At 36.4% G+C, this 15777-nt stretch overlaps 1 protein-coding gene across 3 annotated transcripts in view; it reads left to right on the top strand.

Annotated features, from left to right (window-relative positions):
* The window catches only part of WFS1 (wolframin ER transmembrane glycoprotein), a 62040-nt gene that overhangs the window by 42175 nt on the left and 4088 nt on the right, over nucleotides 1-15777 (top strand). For all 3 annotated transcript variants that reach the window (XM_048302993.1, XM_048302991.1, XM_048302992.1), the window contains exons 3-7: nucleotides 6038-6120; nucleotides 9829-9973; nucleotides 10812-10982; nucleotides 11593-11673; nucleotides 15438-15583. In XM_048302993.1, the coding sequence (XP_048158950.1) occupies nucleotides 6038-6120; nucleotides 9829-9973; nucleotides 10812-10982; nucleotides 11593-11673; nucleotides 15438-15583 (626 nt within the window). The remainder of the gene's footprint in view (nucleotides 1-6037; nucleotides 6121-9828; nucleotides 9974-10811; nucleotides 10983-11592; nucleotides 11674-15437; nucleotides 15584-15777) is intronic.

Raw genomic sequence — 15777 nt, 5'->3', positions numbered from 1 at the left:
TGGGCAACCTTGATAACAGTTTTCACCTGTGTCAACTGTCAGATCTTCTCATGTAACAGTGAAAATGGTTATGTATTTTTCTAGGTGAGTGCTCAGTGAGCTTGGAGGTGTGTTCCCACTGGGTAGGACTGAACATCATTTGTGTTGTGCATATGCTTAGCTCTTCCTGACTGTTTTCAGTCACTTCAGGAATACTTACTGAACTATACAATGGGAAGGCCAATCCAGAAATCCTGTTTCGTATCTTGTCATCTCAGATCCCTTATTCTCCCCAACACATGGGTTTTTTCCTCCTCCTCCTCCTCCTGCACATTCCTGTCACTTCTTTTTGTGAGCCCAAATGAATGCTTGAAGTCATGATCATGTAAAGTGTGTGTGCCATACAGGTTTCCTTCATACTCTTAGTGTGGGTGTTGCTTAATGCATTAATCTTTTGTTTGATAGAGTTTTCATGAGCTTTAATATTCGCTTGTAAAACCTGTAATTTCTTTTAAACTTACATATTTTGTATGAAAGCTTCATTGTTGCTTCCTGTCTGAGAAAGTGCTTTCAGTTTTCCTTTTATCCTGTTCTCACTAGGTTTTCACCTTTTCATTCAAAGCACTTAGAAGTCCCTAGCTTGTGTTTGTTTAGAAAAAATTATTTGTTGTGCGTGATAGCATGACTGTCATGGGGCTGGCCTTCAATAACTGTGTGAACAAATAAGATCTTAAGCTCAAAAGGTGTAAGAAATTTTGATCCTTTAAAATACAGTTTTTTGCTTTGTTATTCCCTGTTCATGGTCTTTGGCCTCTTGCTTAATCTGGAATTCAGGTGCTGTAGCTGTGACCTAGGAAGAAAGCTGTGTGCACCTGGCCGGGGGGTGATATTAGCAGGCAAGGGGCTAAAACCCCTTTGAGCTGAGTAAATCCACTGCGGAGAGCTTTAATGTGTTTGTGTTGGTAGGAAAGTAAATCTACAAACACTTCTATTATTCAGCATGCCCTCTATTGATTCTTTCTACATGAAATAACTTTAGTACTAGATTTTTTTGAAGGAAGGCAGTGATTCCTAGTGGTTAGAAGAGCACTGAGAAAATTTAGGGTGTGTGTGTATGATCCATTTTGTGTGTGTATATATACAACTAAAAACCTTTCTTTGTGTGAAAGGACTATTACATGCCTTTAAAGGTTTCAGAATTCAAGAATGGAAGTGTCGTACTCAATGTCACTTAAAATGCTAGGGTTTTGGAAGCAGTGTTTGTCTAAATTGTGTGTAAAACATTTTTGCTAAATACGTGATCAGATACTTCTGAACAAGTCAGCCAACTACAGTGATGCTCACATGATGTGATTCAGTTGTGTATGTTAAGGGTATTAAAAGGGTTGGGAACCTACTACTGATTTGCGCTAGAATACTGGGAAGGAAATCTTACGACATCCCCAGTTTATTTGTCTTTAAAGTCTTTTGCATTGAAAATATTTTTTATCTAGATTGTGTAAATCCATTCTTCAAAAACTTGTGTGCATATTGAAGAGTTTGTTGGGTTTTAGTCTTCAGTATAGTTTAAACCCTAAAGATAAGGCTTAGATATGTTATTTAATCTATAACCTATAATGGCATCTTCCTTTTCTGATTTAAAATTTTAAGCACTGGTATCTTGCAGTCTCACTTGGACTAATCCCCTACTGTGGATTGACTGCCTTTTTGTCAATTTAATGGCTAAATTTCAGAGTTAATGGACAATAATTGCTTCCTAGCATAGTATTTAAGAAACTGAAATGTTTCCTTTTTAAACATTTCCTGTTTCTGATCAAAACCTAACAGAAATAAAATGTAAAAACAGTAAAAATGCCTGCCTATGACAGAGTGAATGCTAAATTCCCATTTGAGCTTACAGCAACAAAGCTGGAATCTTATTTTATATGCCAATGTGCCAAGTAATGTGTAAAGCTTCAAAAAGTAAGTGATCTTTAGTTTTCATCAGCCTGTTTGCAACGTCCCTACATAAACACTTGTGTTTGCACTTCTATATTCTGACTATTTGTCTTGGAGTTGTAAAACATACTTTTTACTAGGAAAACAGAAAGTACTCTATAGTTATGTTTTGCCAGCACCATTGAAGTCTATCACTTAATAACGGGCAGTTTTAGCTTAGTCTTCTTCTGAATGCTATATGACGGTGAAACGCTACAGGTCTTTATGTAATGACCTGTTTTATTGTAATGAGTCTTTTTTAATAAATGCTTTCATAAAATGGGTTTTTAGAGACAGCTTTAACCTGTTCAAAGAAAAGCCTGAATATCAAAAATGGGTATTTCTGTAGGCCTTCAAAGGTTTAAATGCTTTCTGTAGTATGATGACATAAATGCAGCAAAGTCAGAAATACATCTGCATCATACTTTGCAGATCACAAATAAATTTTTTTGGGTTTTTTTTTGAGTGAAACTGAGAAAAATTAAAGTATACAGTGTCATTTTATATTTTAAACCTAAGACTTTATCACACTGAATAAAGAAAAAAACACACAAAAATTTTATTAATAATGTTATTGTTACAATATCCATTAACTAATTTGTGTTGAATGATCTGTCTCTTGGAAAGTAGAATTATATACTGGGAAGTGAATTATAGAGCAGCCTGATGATGAGCTAAACTTTACACAGTCTTGAGGTTCTTGGTGGCAGAGTTAGAACTACAGCAAATATTAAGTACTAACCACCCTTGTACACCCATGGTTTTAATTTCTTTCTTTTGTGAATGCTATGTGCTGTCTAAAACTTTGGCACTTTCACTTGCCTGCTTTCATTTGAATGACTGCAGTGCTTGTGAGCCTTGAATAACTGATAGACTTCATTGGCTTATATTAATGCACCTGACACAAAACAGCTAGTGAAGTCTATTTTAATTGTCATAAGAGATACATGAAGTATTGCAAGATGAATGTTCCTGTCTTCTGGAAATTTTTATATTCAAGACAGAGTAAAATTTGACATTAAAAAGGCACGAGTTTTTAGCAAAGCTGGAAAATAAAAGCTTCCACTGACAGCATTTCCACTGCAGTACTCTTACGTGGGAGGAATACACATCAAGACATTTTCTGACTAAAAACATGCTTAAGAACAAGGGTGATAAGTTATAGTCATCACTTCTTATGGTATTGTTATGGGGGAATGCATATACTCCTGTGTAGTTGTTTATTCAGTGTTGAGCTGAATTGAAAGAAAGTGTGTGTTGTCCATCCTTGTTCTAAAACCTTGTGTTTTGGACCTTTTACCTTCAGAGAATGACCTATATACCTTATGAGAAAGTAGATTGATAATGGCAGCCATGAAACTAGTCATTCGTGCTTGACCTGTTTAACTGGCCTCTCGGTTATCTTTTAAGCAAAGGAAGAATATTGCTGGTTACAAGAACCATATATACTAAGATTCTAAATTTGATCTTCACAACCTGTTCTTCCACCTTTGCCCTACAACTACAGAATCAACCCACAGGCATATTTTTAATTAACTATCTGTTATTTATATTCACAGACCACACGTGCAAGTACATGGAATTGATATCTGGGTGGGAGGGATTGGGCAGTAGGTTGAAAATAACAGCAGAAAGTGTTTCTTTCCCCTGGCAGTCAGCTCTGTTAGAACAAACATTTCAACAAGTTTACTGCAATAACACCATATTTTTTTTCTCATTGAAGGAAGTAGTTCACCATAAGGCTGCACATTTTTAATTTTTCTTTTTTTTCCCCCCATCTTTGTAAATACCATTATGTACTTGTTAATCTGAAATGTAATTGCAATAAAGTAACTATAATCTGATGTTGTAAAACATTCCCATTTTGTTTCTGCAGCTTTCTGTTGTAGTAAGTTTTCTTATCTAACCCATTCTTCTGAGCAAGAAGAGCTAAAAGGAGTCAAAGCTGTGCCATGCTCTTGTGTGCCAAGTGCAGCAGGAGAGAAAGGAAGAGGCTTTGCCATATAAACTTCAGAGAACTGCCTTTCTTACTAGGGTTTTTATTAGTTTAGCAAACTGCTTTCTGTAGTTTGGGTTTTTTCTTGTGTGTGTAAATTCTACTTAATTAGCTAATGCTGACTTCTGAATGGTGCCTCCTATATTATCCAGAAATATTTGTGGTGTTCTCAACATGTAGAAAACCCTGAACAGGGAAAGAAAAAGGTATTCCTAAAACAGCTAGTACTGAAATTTTGATGCAAAAGAGCTTAATGAATTTGAAAGCACAGGAAGAAAAAGAAAAGTGCCGCCTTGCCCAGCTTGTTTCATTTGAGTGGGGTAGGTGAATGAATATTATGCTTCTTTCAAACAATATGCTCTTTCCTGTAACTTCTTGTTTACTGTTAGCAAAGAGCCCCTGAATGATGTTTGCTGGTGTTAATGGTGCCATCTGGAAAACAGGCTTCCAACTTGTTTAGAGTTCACGTTATGTTGGTTATATATCAGAGCAAGGAGATCAAGTAGTTAATTTTGCTGGGTTGCTGTTTACCTATTTTACAATAATATTTTTACAGCTTTTTGTAAAGACCAAGTACTAAATGAAAATTATTTTTCATTATGTTCCTTTTTTAGCCAGACAATGTGTTATAATCTGGCATTAGAATTTTTCCAAGTGGAACTTGGCAGACAAAACAGTGGCATGGTGAAGAAGAAATCTTACTTCATGGTTTGCTCTTGTTAAATACATCCATTTTAATGAAAGTGTTGGCTTGTAGCCTGTTCTTTGAAAACAGTCCCAGTACCAGGGATGTTAAAGAATGCAAGTAACCCTGTTCTTCAGGAGATCATGTGGAATGGAGTTTATTTCTTCCTTCCTGCCACCTTTTGTAGAGGAGCTGATACTGCCTGGCCCCTCAGCTGGCAGGGCTGCTTAGCAGCTTCTCGCATTGCTGCTGCCCCAGTCAGGTAGGGAATGTAACTTGGAGTGGATGCCTGAAAGTCACTTTCCTACATCTGGAAACTGCTTCCCAAGCATGCTTCTCATGCTGCCACTGCCCTCAGGACATAGCTGTGAAGTGTCACAGTGTGTTTGTGTGGGGTAATGTGGTAAACAGAGGTCACACTTCGGTGCTTATTGTAGAATTTGGATCTGCCTTTCTAACTATAATTTTAGATTGGTTGATCAGTAAAGCTGTAACTCTGAGTCAGTGGTCAGTTGTCCATTTTTACCCAACTTAAAACACACAAGTTGTATTGATTTTTCTTTTTAAAATTTTTCTGAACTAATTTACAAGAAGTCATCTCATAAAAGAGTAGCAGTTCTGGCCTTTGTCAGCTTTGCCATTAACTAATTCTTCATTCAGCAAGTAGCATGCAGCATGATGTTGTTTACAAACACTGGATATCAGATAAAGGTCTTGAGTTTTTCTTTATGATTGACTGATAGAGCAGTGTGATGCTTTTGAAGAAAACCAGTTGTTTAAGTCTGTATCTGTTCCGTAAATGGGAAAGAATAAAAATACTAGGTGGAGTGTGGAGCAAAATGAAAAAAACCCAAGGATTAGCAGGTGTAATTGTTAGTTTCTGTATGCTCCAGAGACTGAGGAACTGAACTTTCAAATACACTGTTTTAAACGCTGATTAATTTTTCAAAATTCTAGAAAAGGTTCCAGTGGTAAATAGAGATTGACAGGTGAAAGACTGAAGTCATATCAAGAAAAGAATAGTAATAGTACAAAAGCTGATCCATATTATATGTTCCACATAGGCTCATATTTATTGTAATGAATATGAATGTTGTATTGTACATTACATTGAATTGTAATGAAAATGAATATTGAGAGAGGAATTTTGTGGAAGTAAATCAGAAACTGTAAACTATGTCATCCTGTGGCATGTACCAAATAATAAGGGTAAATATACTGAAGTACAGTGCTGAGATGGAGGGTCAATATTGTCATAAGTTAATTTCCACTGTTCTTGCAAAACACTTGTGTTGGATATTTAGTTATGATTACTTAATTCTTCAACCACATGTAGCAATGATTTTTAAAACACTTCAAACTATTGCTAGTAAACAATGTTCTTTATCAAATTAATTTAGAGGGCATGAAGGAAGAACCTGAAGTGCTCTTTGAAGAACTGCTTGAGAGGGCCAAAGCTGGAGAACCAAAAGCACAAACAGAGGTAATTTTATATGGTTTTTGTCCAGTCTTCTTTGCTCTTAATTCCAAAAATAGCACTGCCTGCTGTAGAACTGTTATCACTTCCTCAGTTGAACTGTGTCTGCTTAGATGTGAAACTGTTCAAAGAAAGGTGATGCCATATGGTTTCTCTGCCTTGAGAAACGCCGCTTCCTTGAGAGCGTGAGTGGCTTCAGGTCCAACTCTTTACCGTGGAAAAGAACTGATTTTGCTTTTTTTTTTAAAGAAGCATGTGTGGAGGTGTGCAGATAGGGACTGTTAAATGCTGTTGGTTCAGCACTGCACTGTATACAAAGATACCAGGGCTCTTAGGCTGGACTCCATGGAAGAAACTGCCACTGAGGTGCTTTAGCAGGGTCAGAGGTTGGTTGGCTGATGTTTTGCTCATATACCATTTCTCTGGTGAATGTACACGTTTTAGAAAATAAGCCCCTCCTTGTTTATTGAAATTAGCTGTGTTTACTTATTTAATGGCAGATAAAATTGAATTAATAATAGAAATTCTGTCCCTGAATTTGTTAGCACTTCAGGTTTTCCCATAGGTTTTAGAAAAATTGTACCAGGTTTCCACTGCATTCCTTTGTCTGGTGTATTGGTCTATTATAAATAGCTTAAAACTGTCTAGAAGAGTTTTAATTTGTGTTTAACTTGGTTAGTGTTTTACCTGAGCATTCTTTTCCAAATTCAGCTTTGATGCCAAATGGGAGTGATTGCAGTCTCGTACATGCTCATTGGTGGTTTGGATTTTTCCCCAAGGATCACCACTCTTACTGTAAATAAAAATCAGAAGTGAGGATGGGAAAGAAATTCTTTTAAAGCTGGTAAAAAAAATACAGCAGTGTTAGGCTTGTTCTCCATTCCATCTCAACTGGTTTGAGGGGCAGGCTGACCTCAGAGTTGCAACTTGAGATAGTAACAAATTTCTCACTTTGAAACAGCTGGTAGCTTTGTGGAGGATGAAACATTTCCTTGAGGGAATCATTGCTGTAAAATCCATCTTTTGGTGCTATTCCTTCTTATCAAAGAAAGCAAACTCCATAATATTCTTTCAGGATATAAGTTCCATTTGAGTAAGAATACTCAGAAATACTTAGAGAATCTTTAAGTCTATGATGCATATGTATGTATATAAATGATGGGGTTTATCTCCTTTGCAATTAATTCCACTTTCACTCCCTTCCTTTATCTCTTTAATTGTGTACATTTTCTATTCCCACACAATAATAGGATTCTTATCATAAAATGATACAGCATAAATTTTGCTTCAGCACACCTGAAATGGAACGCAAAATACAGTAATTTCTTTTTTATGCAGTCACATTTCTTGTTACTTGTGGAGAGAGAATTAGCTTTTAGTTTTTAAAACCCTAAAAGAAATTCATTTCTTCTCTATTGTTGAATACATTCCTTTAGAATCAATTAGAAAAACGTATTTTTATTTCTTACCATTGTAGGAGTATGAATGAGAAGCTGAGATGCCACTTTTGTGCTGTTTGTTAACAATTACGAAATCAAACACAAGAAATCAGATGGTTCAATGGCTGTCAACATGTATTACTAAAACTTCATGTATTTTTTTTTTAATTGCGAAATAACTGTATGGCAGTTACGTAAATAAAACCCCCACAGCTGGAATTCTCTAATGGAGAAAAGGCAGTTCTGTGTCTTTAACCAGAGGATGTCTGCAAGGGGACTGCTTGAGATGACCACCTCATTTAGCAAAGCCGCAGATGGGAGCAGCCTTTAGAGAAGTAGTGTGAGGGTCTGTGTTAAGTTGTTACCAACTACGACTTAATTTCACTGTTTTAACTCATGGGAAAGAGAGAATCCCAGTCTGCTTAAATGACAGATCTGAGGTTAACACCTTTTCCTATCCATTCTTTGTCCTTTGACTGTTGCAGGCCAGAGCTTTGCAGCTGTTTTCAGGTGGTTTGATGTAGGAACTTTGCTATTAAAACCACAGACAAGCCTAAAAGCAATTCAGTCATAAAACAGGTGTTACACTATTATTTTGCTTGTGCACTAGCCTTTTGTGCTATGACTAGTCCCAAGATCTTAGTTGATGTTGCAATAAGTGTTTCTATGTCCAAGAGGTCCTTAGAAACTTAAGAGCTAGATGATTAAGTGCTGCTACTCTTGAAGCTTTGCTCAAAATCTCAATGGCTATAAATACAAACATGCTTAAGAAACAGCTGTTCTTGTCAGATGGATGTTATTTGCCACCTAACTTGTCCAAGCAATTCCTTTCTGAAATAAATAGCTGAAGGTACATCTGCAGTTGAGTGATAGATTACCATGCAATTGCTGAAATCTTTTTTTTCTTTTTTGTCTCATACACTCTCTTCTTGGGGTGTGCACTTCCCATTGAACTCTGGCATGACTTCGTAATCAATGTTTGGATTACCTAGCCTAATTTTCTCCTTATTTCTGTATGGTTTTGGATAGCTTCACTGTATGTGCTATGGATTTAATGTCTCCCCAATAATAGTTTATGTGGAAGTTGTTGGAGCACTCACTTAAGTGTATGAAACCAGTTAAATGGCTGGAGAAACAACCTTTACTGGAAGAAGAAAGACCTTTCTGATTAAATCAGTGCATTTAATCTACATAAGGATAATGTGATTTATTAATCTTTCAACAGTATTTCTTTAGTCCCCTTTAGTGGCAGTAACAAATGCTGCAGTAACAAATGAAAGTTTCAGAGAAACTTTCAAACTGTTATCTTTTTTCCAGCAGACAATACTGTGGATTTATGAAGCTATACTCTTAAGGTATTGCATTAATTGCTCCTAGAATGTAGCTGAAGTAACATTAGGGAGAGAGAGAGAGAGTGCAGTGAGACAAGCAAAAGCATTTCCCAGATTCTCCAGGTATGCAAATAAAATGTCCAGTAGTTTTGGTAATTTTCTGCCATTTAACTTTTTATTGCCTTGTGTTGTGATAAGCAGAAGTGTTTCATACTATTGCATAAATATATTTACTAGTATATTTTCATATATTTTAGTTTTTAGAAGGAAGAAAAAAGGTGGTTTTTTCTTACCTGTAAAACCTGTAATATAGGCAGCTGCTTGGTAATTTCTGTAATCCTGAATAGCAGAATTTTTATATGCTTTTTCACTGAATTTTCTTGATGCTTAAGCAGTATTAGTTTTATTCCATTCACCAGTTAATCATGAGTTTGCTTTGACCTTCAGTGACTGAGCTGCTGTGAGTCAGGGACTGCACTGCTTGAAGCCTGCTTCCATGTCAAGGCTTTGTCAATAGCTTCATCTGAATTTCTGATTGTCACTGGCACCAGATTATATTACACTTACTTTTTCTGGCTCTAAAATGAGGCTAGCAGTATTGTCTGGTCATTGTTGTAGGAGGAAAAGAATTCAAGAAAACTTTTAACATTGGGAGTTTCACCTGAACCTGCCAGATGCCTGAGCACCAATGGCAGCTAATTCACTGACCTGGCCAAATGTGTTGCAATTCCTTCTTGTTTGCCGTTCTTCTAGATCTTTCCAATCAGAAGATGAGCTTACAACTATGTTCTTTAGTGCTAGGAGCAAATGTTTTGGCCTTTTGTTCAGAGAGAATTTATGTTAGCTGAGTTCCAGGGGGTGAGAAGGAAGAAGAGAGAGAGACATAGAGACAAAGTAGAGTGTATTTCAGTAATTGAAGGAATTTTGTTTCCTATTTATTATAGGTGGGGAAGCACTTCTTGAGATTAGCAGAAGAGGAGGATGAAGAACTTAACAATTGCAGTGCAGTTGACTGGTTCATCCTTGCTGCTAAGCAAGGTCGAAGAGAAGCTGTCAAACTGTTGCGTAGATGCCTGGCAGACAGAAGAGGTATGGGTTCTCTGAGGCTTCTTGCTTGCACTCCCACATTATCTGAAACAATACTGTACTCATTTTAACTCTGAAAGAGGGGCTAAAGTATGATGGAAATGATCGTGGCAAAATTGCATGAGTAGTTGCTAACAGATTATTACAATAGGTAATTCAAAAAGCATTAATTACCAATACTGCTTATTAAAGTATTTTTATTAATTATTTGCTTGAATTCCTTCATTAAATCCATGCTTGTTCTTCCTTTCCTCACCTTTAATTGCAGCTTCTTTTCTTTGACTCTGAAGATCATATATAAGCACACACCAGCTATGTATCTGCTGTTGTTTCATTCTTTTGCCCCTCTCCAACCTCTCTTCTAATTGGTCTTTTTCACTGTCTTCTCCCACTTCAAGATTCTCGTCTTCCTTCATGCTGCTTCCCATGCTTGGTCTCTTCTCATCTGCCAACTATCCGAACTCCTACAAGGGGGGGGAAAATCCCCACCAAAACAAAAAAAGAAAAACAACTTTTATTCAGTTCTTGGTGCCTTTGCATGTCACCCATGCATATATGCACTACCTTTTGCCTCATCTGCTGTAACTTCAAAAGTTGAAGTAAGACATAGTATAATGCATGTCTTGCACATCTTTGAAGTACAGTTTAAACCTAAGCAATGTGCTTAGATTTTGATAAGCAATAGACACAGATGGACATTTCCGTAATTTACTTAGGTGGTCAGAATGTGGCTGAAACTTGCAAATTTTCAGACTAAACTGAGAAAAATAAATTGTGAGCAAATCTACCATTTCTGCATGTGTTTGGGATAAGTGTATAATGTGTTTTTTCTTTTCTTGAGGCATCACTTCTGAAAATGAGGAAGAAGTGAAAAAGTTATCATCTGAGACTGACTTGGAGAGAGCTGTGCGAAAAGCTGCCTTGGTCATGTATTGGAAGTTAAACCCAAAAAAGAAGAAGCAACTAGCAGTTTCTGAACTACTGGAAAATGTTGGGCAAGTTGATGGTGAAGGTTTGTTCATGAACTGATTTATGGTATTGATAAAATACAGACTTATGGGCACAATACAGCTAGAAGCCTAAAGGGCTTTATGAACAATCAGGCACGAGATAATAGTAAATGTATGATCTACTTAAGATAATGTAACTCTCTCAATGACTAAGTGTCTTTTAATAACTGTGCTCTTTGAACCAACACTTGCTGTAGGTCGTGGGTCAATTAAGCACGTACTCAAGTGACTATATATTTTAAATATCTTCATTTAGCACTCATTGTCTTTGGAAAATACGTATTTTATGGCTTTGCTGTATTTGATTTTTTTTTTCCTTCTAACAGTCATCCTGATTATACCTCACTAGATGTTTCAATTTACAAATTCAGTCTTCAAGACACCTGGTTCGCTCTGCTACTACAGCACTAAATGTTAGCTATGGCAGTCCTGTTTCCTTTTCTAATACAGTAACAGGAATATAGAAAACTATATTGCCACTTCTTACCTATTTATATGTAAGTTTGTCTTTTCCTTACTTTGAGGAAATACCATTCTCCAGATGTTGCTGTGACTGTTTGATCACTTTAATTGACTGCTTTGATTTTACATAAACTTCTGTTATTGAACCAGATGGTGAGAAGCAGCCTGGCCCAGTCCCAAAGTCCGTGCAGAAGCAGAGAAGGATGCTGGAGCGATTAGTGAACAGTGAATGTGAGTGCATGCTGCTGCTTTCAGTCTTGGCCAGTCGTTTTAGTTTCTGGTTTGCTTTGGTAAACAACGTTGTGCTGCCAGACTAAGAATGTATAGAAGGTTAGGATTGCAATAAACTGATAGTGTCAGTTTGTTCTGTATGCAAGACAAATAATTGATCTGCATGTGAAGTCACAGAAGACATCACCATTAAAGTCAACTACTAAAGGGAGTTTGCATGTCGTTTGTTATTTTTATATTCTTGCCCTTTCAGCACTCAAAAGTCTATTCAGCAAAGAAGATTTTGCACTTGCAATATTTTTTTTGGTTCTAACTGCAGTAAGCTTTCTGATTACAGTGAGGGAATTAATTATGCACCAATTCAATGCAGACAGATCCTTCACTCTATTTGCCTTGCTTCCATTTGCCCTTCCCTTATAATTAATATTTGTCTTTTCATATTTGTTCAATGACTGATTTAGGAAAGATGCACCAAGATACTTCTTTCATTATTTACAGCAGCTTAGTTCATGTATTACGAAGAATTAAATCCCTTAACACACGCAGGGTCAGATTTGTAGACCTGAGTCTGTGAGTTTTGTAAGGTTTGGTGGGGTGGGGATTGGAATTGAAAGTTCTCCTTAGTCTGGCACAACTAAGAAATACTGATGTTTTGTTGGGCTTTTAGGAGGAAAGTCAAAGTGTTTTATTAAGAAAATGAATTATCAACAATGCAGCATGTGTAGTTTTTCAAGAACAGTATTTAACATAAGGTTCAATTATTCATTGTCAGGAAAATCTCAGTTTCTTGAAATGCACTAAGTCATATGTAATAGTTCATGTGCAATCTAGATCTGTACTTGAAGAGCACTTTAAATGTCACAAAGCATATTATTAGATATATATATAATAGCAACTAATACATCTGTTGTTGAGATTATGTGAAACTAAAGTGTCATACATGGAATAGGGAGCCAAATGTGGAGGTTTGCAGGTTTAAATTCCTTGAAAGATTAGATTTACATTTCATTAGATAAATTTGGCCTTTACCTTCAAGGATTGTGCTCGTTACACAGGTGACTTGAAAAATAACATTCCTAAGAAGAGTAGAATATTTCAGTTTTACATTAACTTTGACAGAAGAGGAGCAGAGGCACGTACCTGTGTGTGAATAAGGGAGTAAGTGATGTGAGAAATAATATTTTGGAAAGCAAGCTTGTGGTCCTGTCAAACCTTCTGTGAGACTGTGTCAGCTGTTTTTGTGACTTGGCTGCCACTTCTGGGAAGTAGAAACAGTCCTTCAAGGAGAAGACTGTTGTGTTCCATTGTCCAGTCATTGTATAATAATGCAGATGTATTTGGGTTCATTTGAACTGTGTTGCATTGGGGTTCTTTCCATTCCTTTGGGTGAACTGGCATGTGCTGCTACTGAGTGAGTGCACAGCAAGTCATTTTGTTCTGGATTCTTCAGTAATTCAGAGAGTTATCAGAAAAGGAACTGGCAAATACGATTTTTTTTTTTAAGGCTTAACTTGCAGATAAAGTAACAGGGCAGTAAATGAACCTATATGTAAGTGTAGGCAGAAATTGATGGGAGTATTTTTCTTTCCCTAGGGTGGATGGGGGGAGGCCAGGGAATTTATCATAACCGAACTGAAAAAAATCTATGAATAATAAAGTAGAATCTACAAAATATGCTTTTTATATCAATTTAAGAGACACTTGGGTGACAAAATACTAATGACATTTAAAATTAAAAGTTTTCATCAAACACTTTAAGTAGGAATTAAGCTGTTACCTCTTCTCTAGAGAGCTTTTACCTTTTCAGGGAGGAACAAGAAAGCTGTTACTCTGCAACATTTACTTCTCTGACTCACTGAGCTTCTTCATTTACCTTCCCAGAAGGAGATTCTTCTTTCAGAGTTAGTACACTACCAATACTTGGAAAATAATTTTTAAGCCAGATATGTGTTTGCAGATATCTGATCTGGGTTGTCCTTAATGGAGGTATAAACAGAAAATTAGAGGTGACATTGTCAATGGGCAGTTGTTGCGTGCCTGAGAGGGTACATGTCATTGCAGTGGATAGGCCATCTATACATAGTAAGTTAATAACTCCTTCCTTCCCAGGATGTTGCATGATCCTGTAACAGTGCTGTTAAGGTATTTTTGTGAGGTTCTAACCATGTCTGCTTGCTGATTCTGCACAAATAAGACTATTTCAGCACTGTATATTTTTTCCCAATAAGACAGTAAATTTAGATGACATATTTCGTATTAGGCTTAATCTGAAGCCCACCAAGACAGCTAAAGAGTCTCACAGATTTCTTGGTGCAAGTAATGTTGCCTTACAGTCTGTGAATAATAAGAATAGTTAGCAAAAATAAATCCTTTCTTGTTTCTTGGGAGGCATGCCAGATGGTGTTTTGTGGGACATAAAGGTTCACGCGTGGAGGAGGGGGAGTGGTAAAATTCCACGCAAAAGGCAGCATCCATATTCTGAGATTAAACCAAAAGAGAGATTGTAAGATGCTGATTTTCTGTTGAACTCTTAAAATTCTTCTTCCTGTAGTATGTATCTTGAGACAAATATTTTGTTTTGTTCCATATCTACAGTGTTTTCAGTATTAAATACTGAGCTATTTATATGGTGCTTCTATAAATGTAGCATATTTAAATTAAAAATTTTATGGGCCAAAACCTGTTAATCCTCTGATTTTAAATTTTGATGAAGCACTTCAGTTTTCTGTCTCTTTAAAATCTCAAACTAGTATTAAGCAGTCCAGCTTTCCTATCTTTTTGTCAGCTGACTAGTTAAATTTACTGCGTAGGAGGTGTGTTACAGATTTTTGTCATTCAATTCTTTCATGTATATAGCAATGTCATTTGCTTTAGTGTATGGAAAAAAATTGTTGTTAATTATCCTCCTTTACAAAATGCATCAAGCTTGTCTGCCATAGAAACTAGTTAATACATGCTAATGTAGAGAACTGGGTGCAAAGAGTTTGAACCAGTGCATAAATCATCTTCTGTCCTGCCGTTTCCCTAGATTTTTCAGAAGTAACCTCATGCCTCCCTTGTACTGACAGGAGTGGATAAAGATCTTCCAGGGCAGAGGGATGAATTTTGCCTCTATGTAAACTGAGCAGGGTCTATTTTGTTGCTGGCTATCTGTTTTAGATCACAGTTGATACCGTTTGGGGGAGGTCCTTTGTATAGCTACATAGAATATTAAATTAATACACTGTAAGTAACCTGTACTTAGTCTCATAGATATAATAATTGTGTATTTCCCATAATTATGTTTGTAACTTCTGAACTCAGAAAAATGACTGTTAAATGACAAATCAGAAATCAGTTTTTCAGTTGATGACATACAGATAATTCATTACTGCTCCTGTACAAGTCTCTCTTTCTAATGCAGCTGTTAAAGATTTCTCTGAAGCAGATACAATAGTTTATGATTTAAAACCGTGACCTAATGCAGTAGTCTTTTTTTTCTGTGGAATACTTGCAGATAAGCTACATTCACTCACTCTGTTCTTCCACTTACCAGTAAAATAAACTTACTTGCTGGTCTTACAAGATGTAGTCATACATTGCTAGCACAAGGAGCTGCTTGTTTTCAGCAGAGCTCTCAGGACAAGTTGCAAGGTAAACCTATGTTGTCAGTAGTTCAGTTTTTGTAGACTAGCTTCTGGCAGGAAAGAAAATTATTATTCCAATTCATAATCAATACAGTGTTGTGATAAAATTTACTCCAAATTTTCATTTTATCTTTCTAGCTAAAAAATTTATTGCTTTGGATGACTTCGTTGAAATTACCAAGAAGTACGCAAAGGGTATCATCCCTTCTAACCTGATTATGCAGGAAGAGGAAGATGATGAGTTGGCAGGGAAGAGTCCTGAAGAATTACCTCTACGACTGAAGGTAAAAAGGCAATGTGGAACAGGTTATGTTAAATGGACTCTTGACTTAAGCATCCCAGACAAAACAAGAATGACTTGCACTTCTCTCTCAATACTGATGTTCAGTCTGTATAGATCAGTACAAGAATTGTTGCTGTAACTTCTTTTTGGACTTGACCTCATATATATGTTTCAAGTTTCATACATATGAGTCAC

This window comes from Corvus hawaiiensis, chromosome 5, assembly GCF_020740725.1.
Source record: "Corvus hawaiiensis isolate bCorHaw1 chromosome 5, bCorHaw1.pri.cur, whole genome shotgun sequence".
NCBI classification, from domain to species: domain Eukaryota; kingdom Metazoa; phylum Chordata; class Aves; order Passeriformes; family Corvidae; genus Corvus; species Corvus hawaiiensis.
This window is presented reverse-complemented; position numbering and strand designations above follow the sequence as displayed.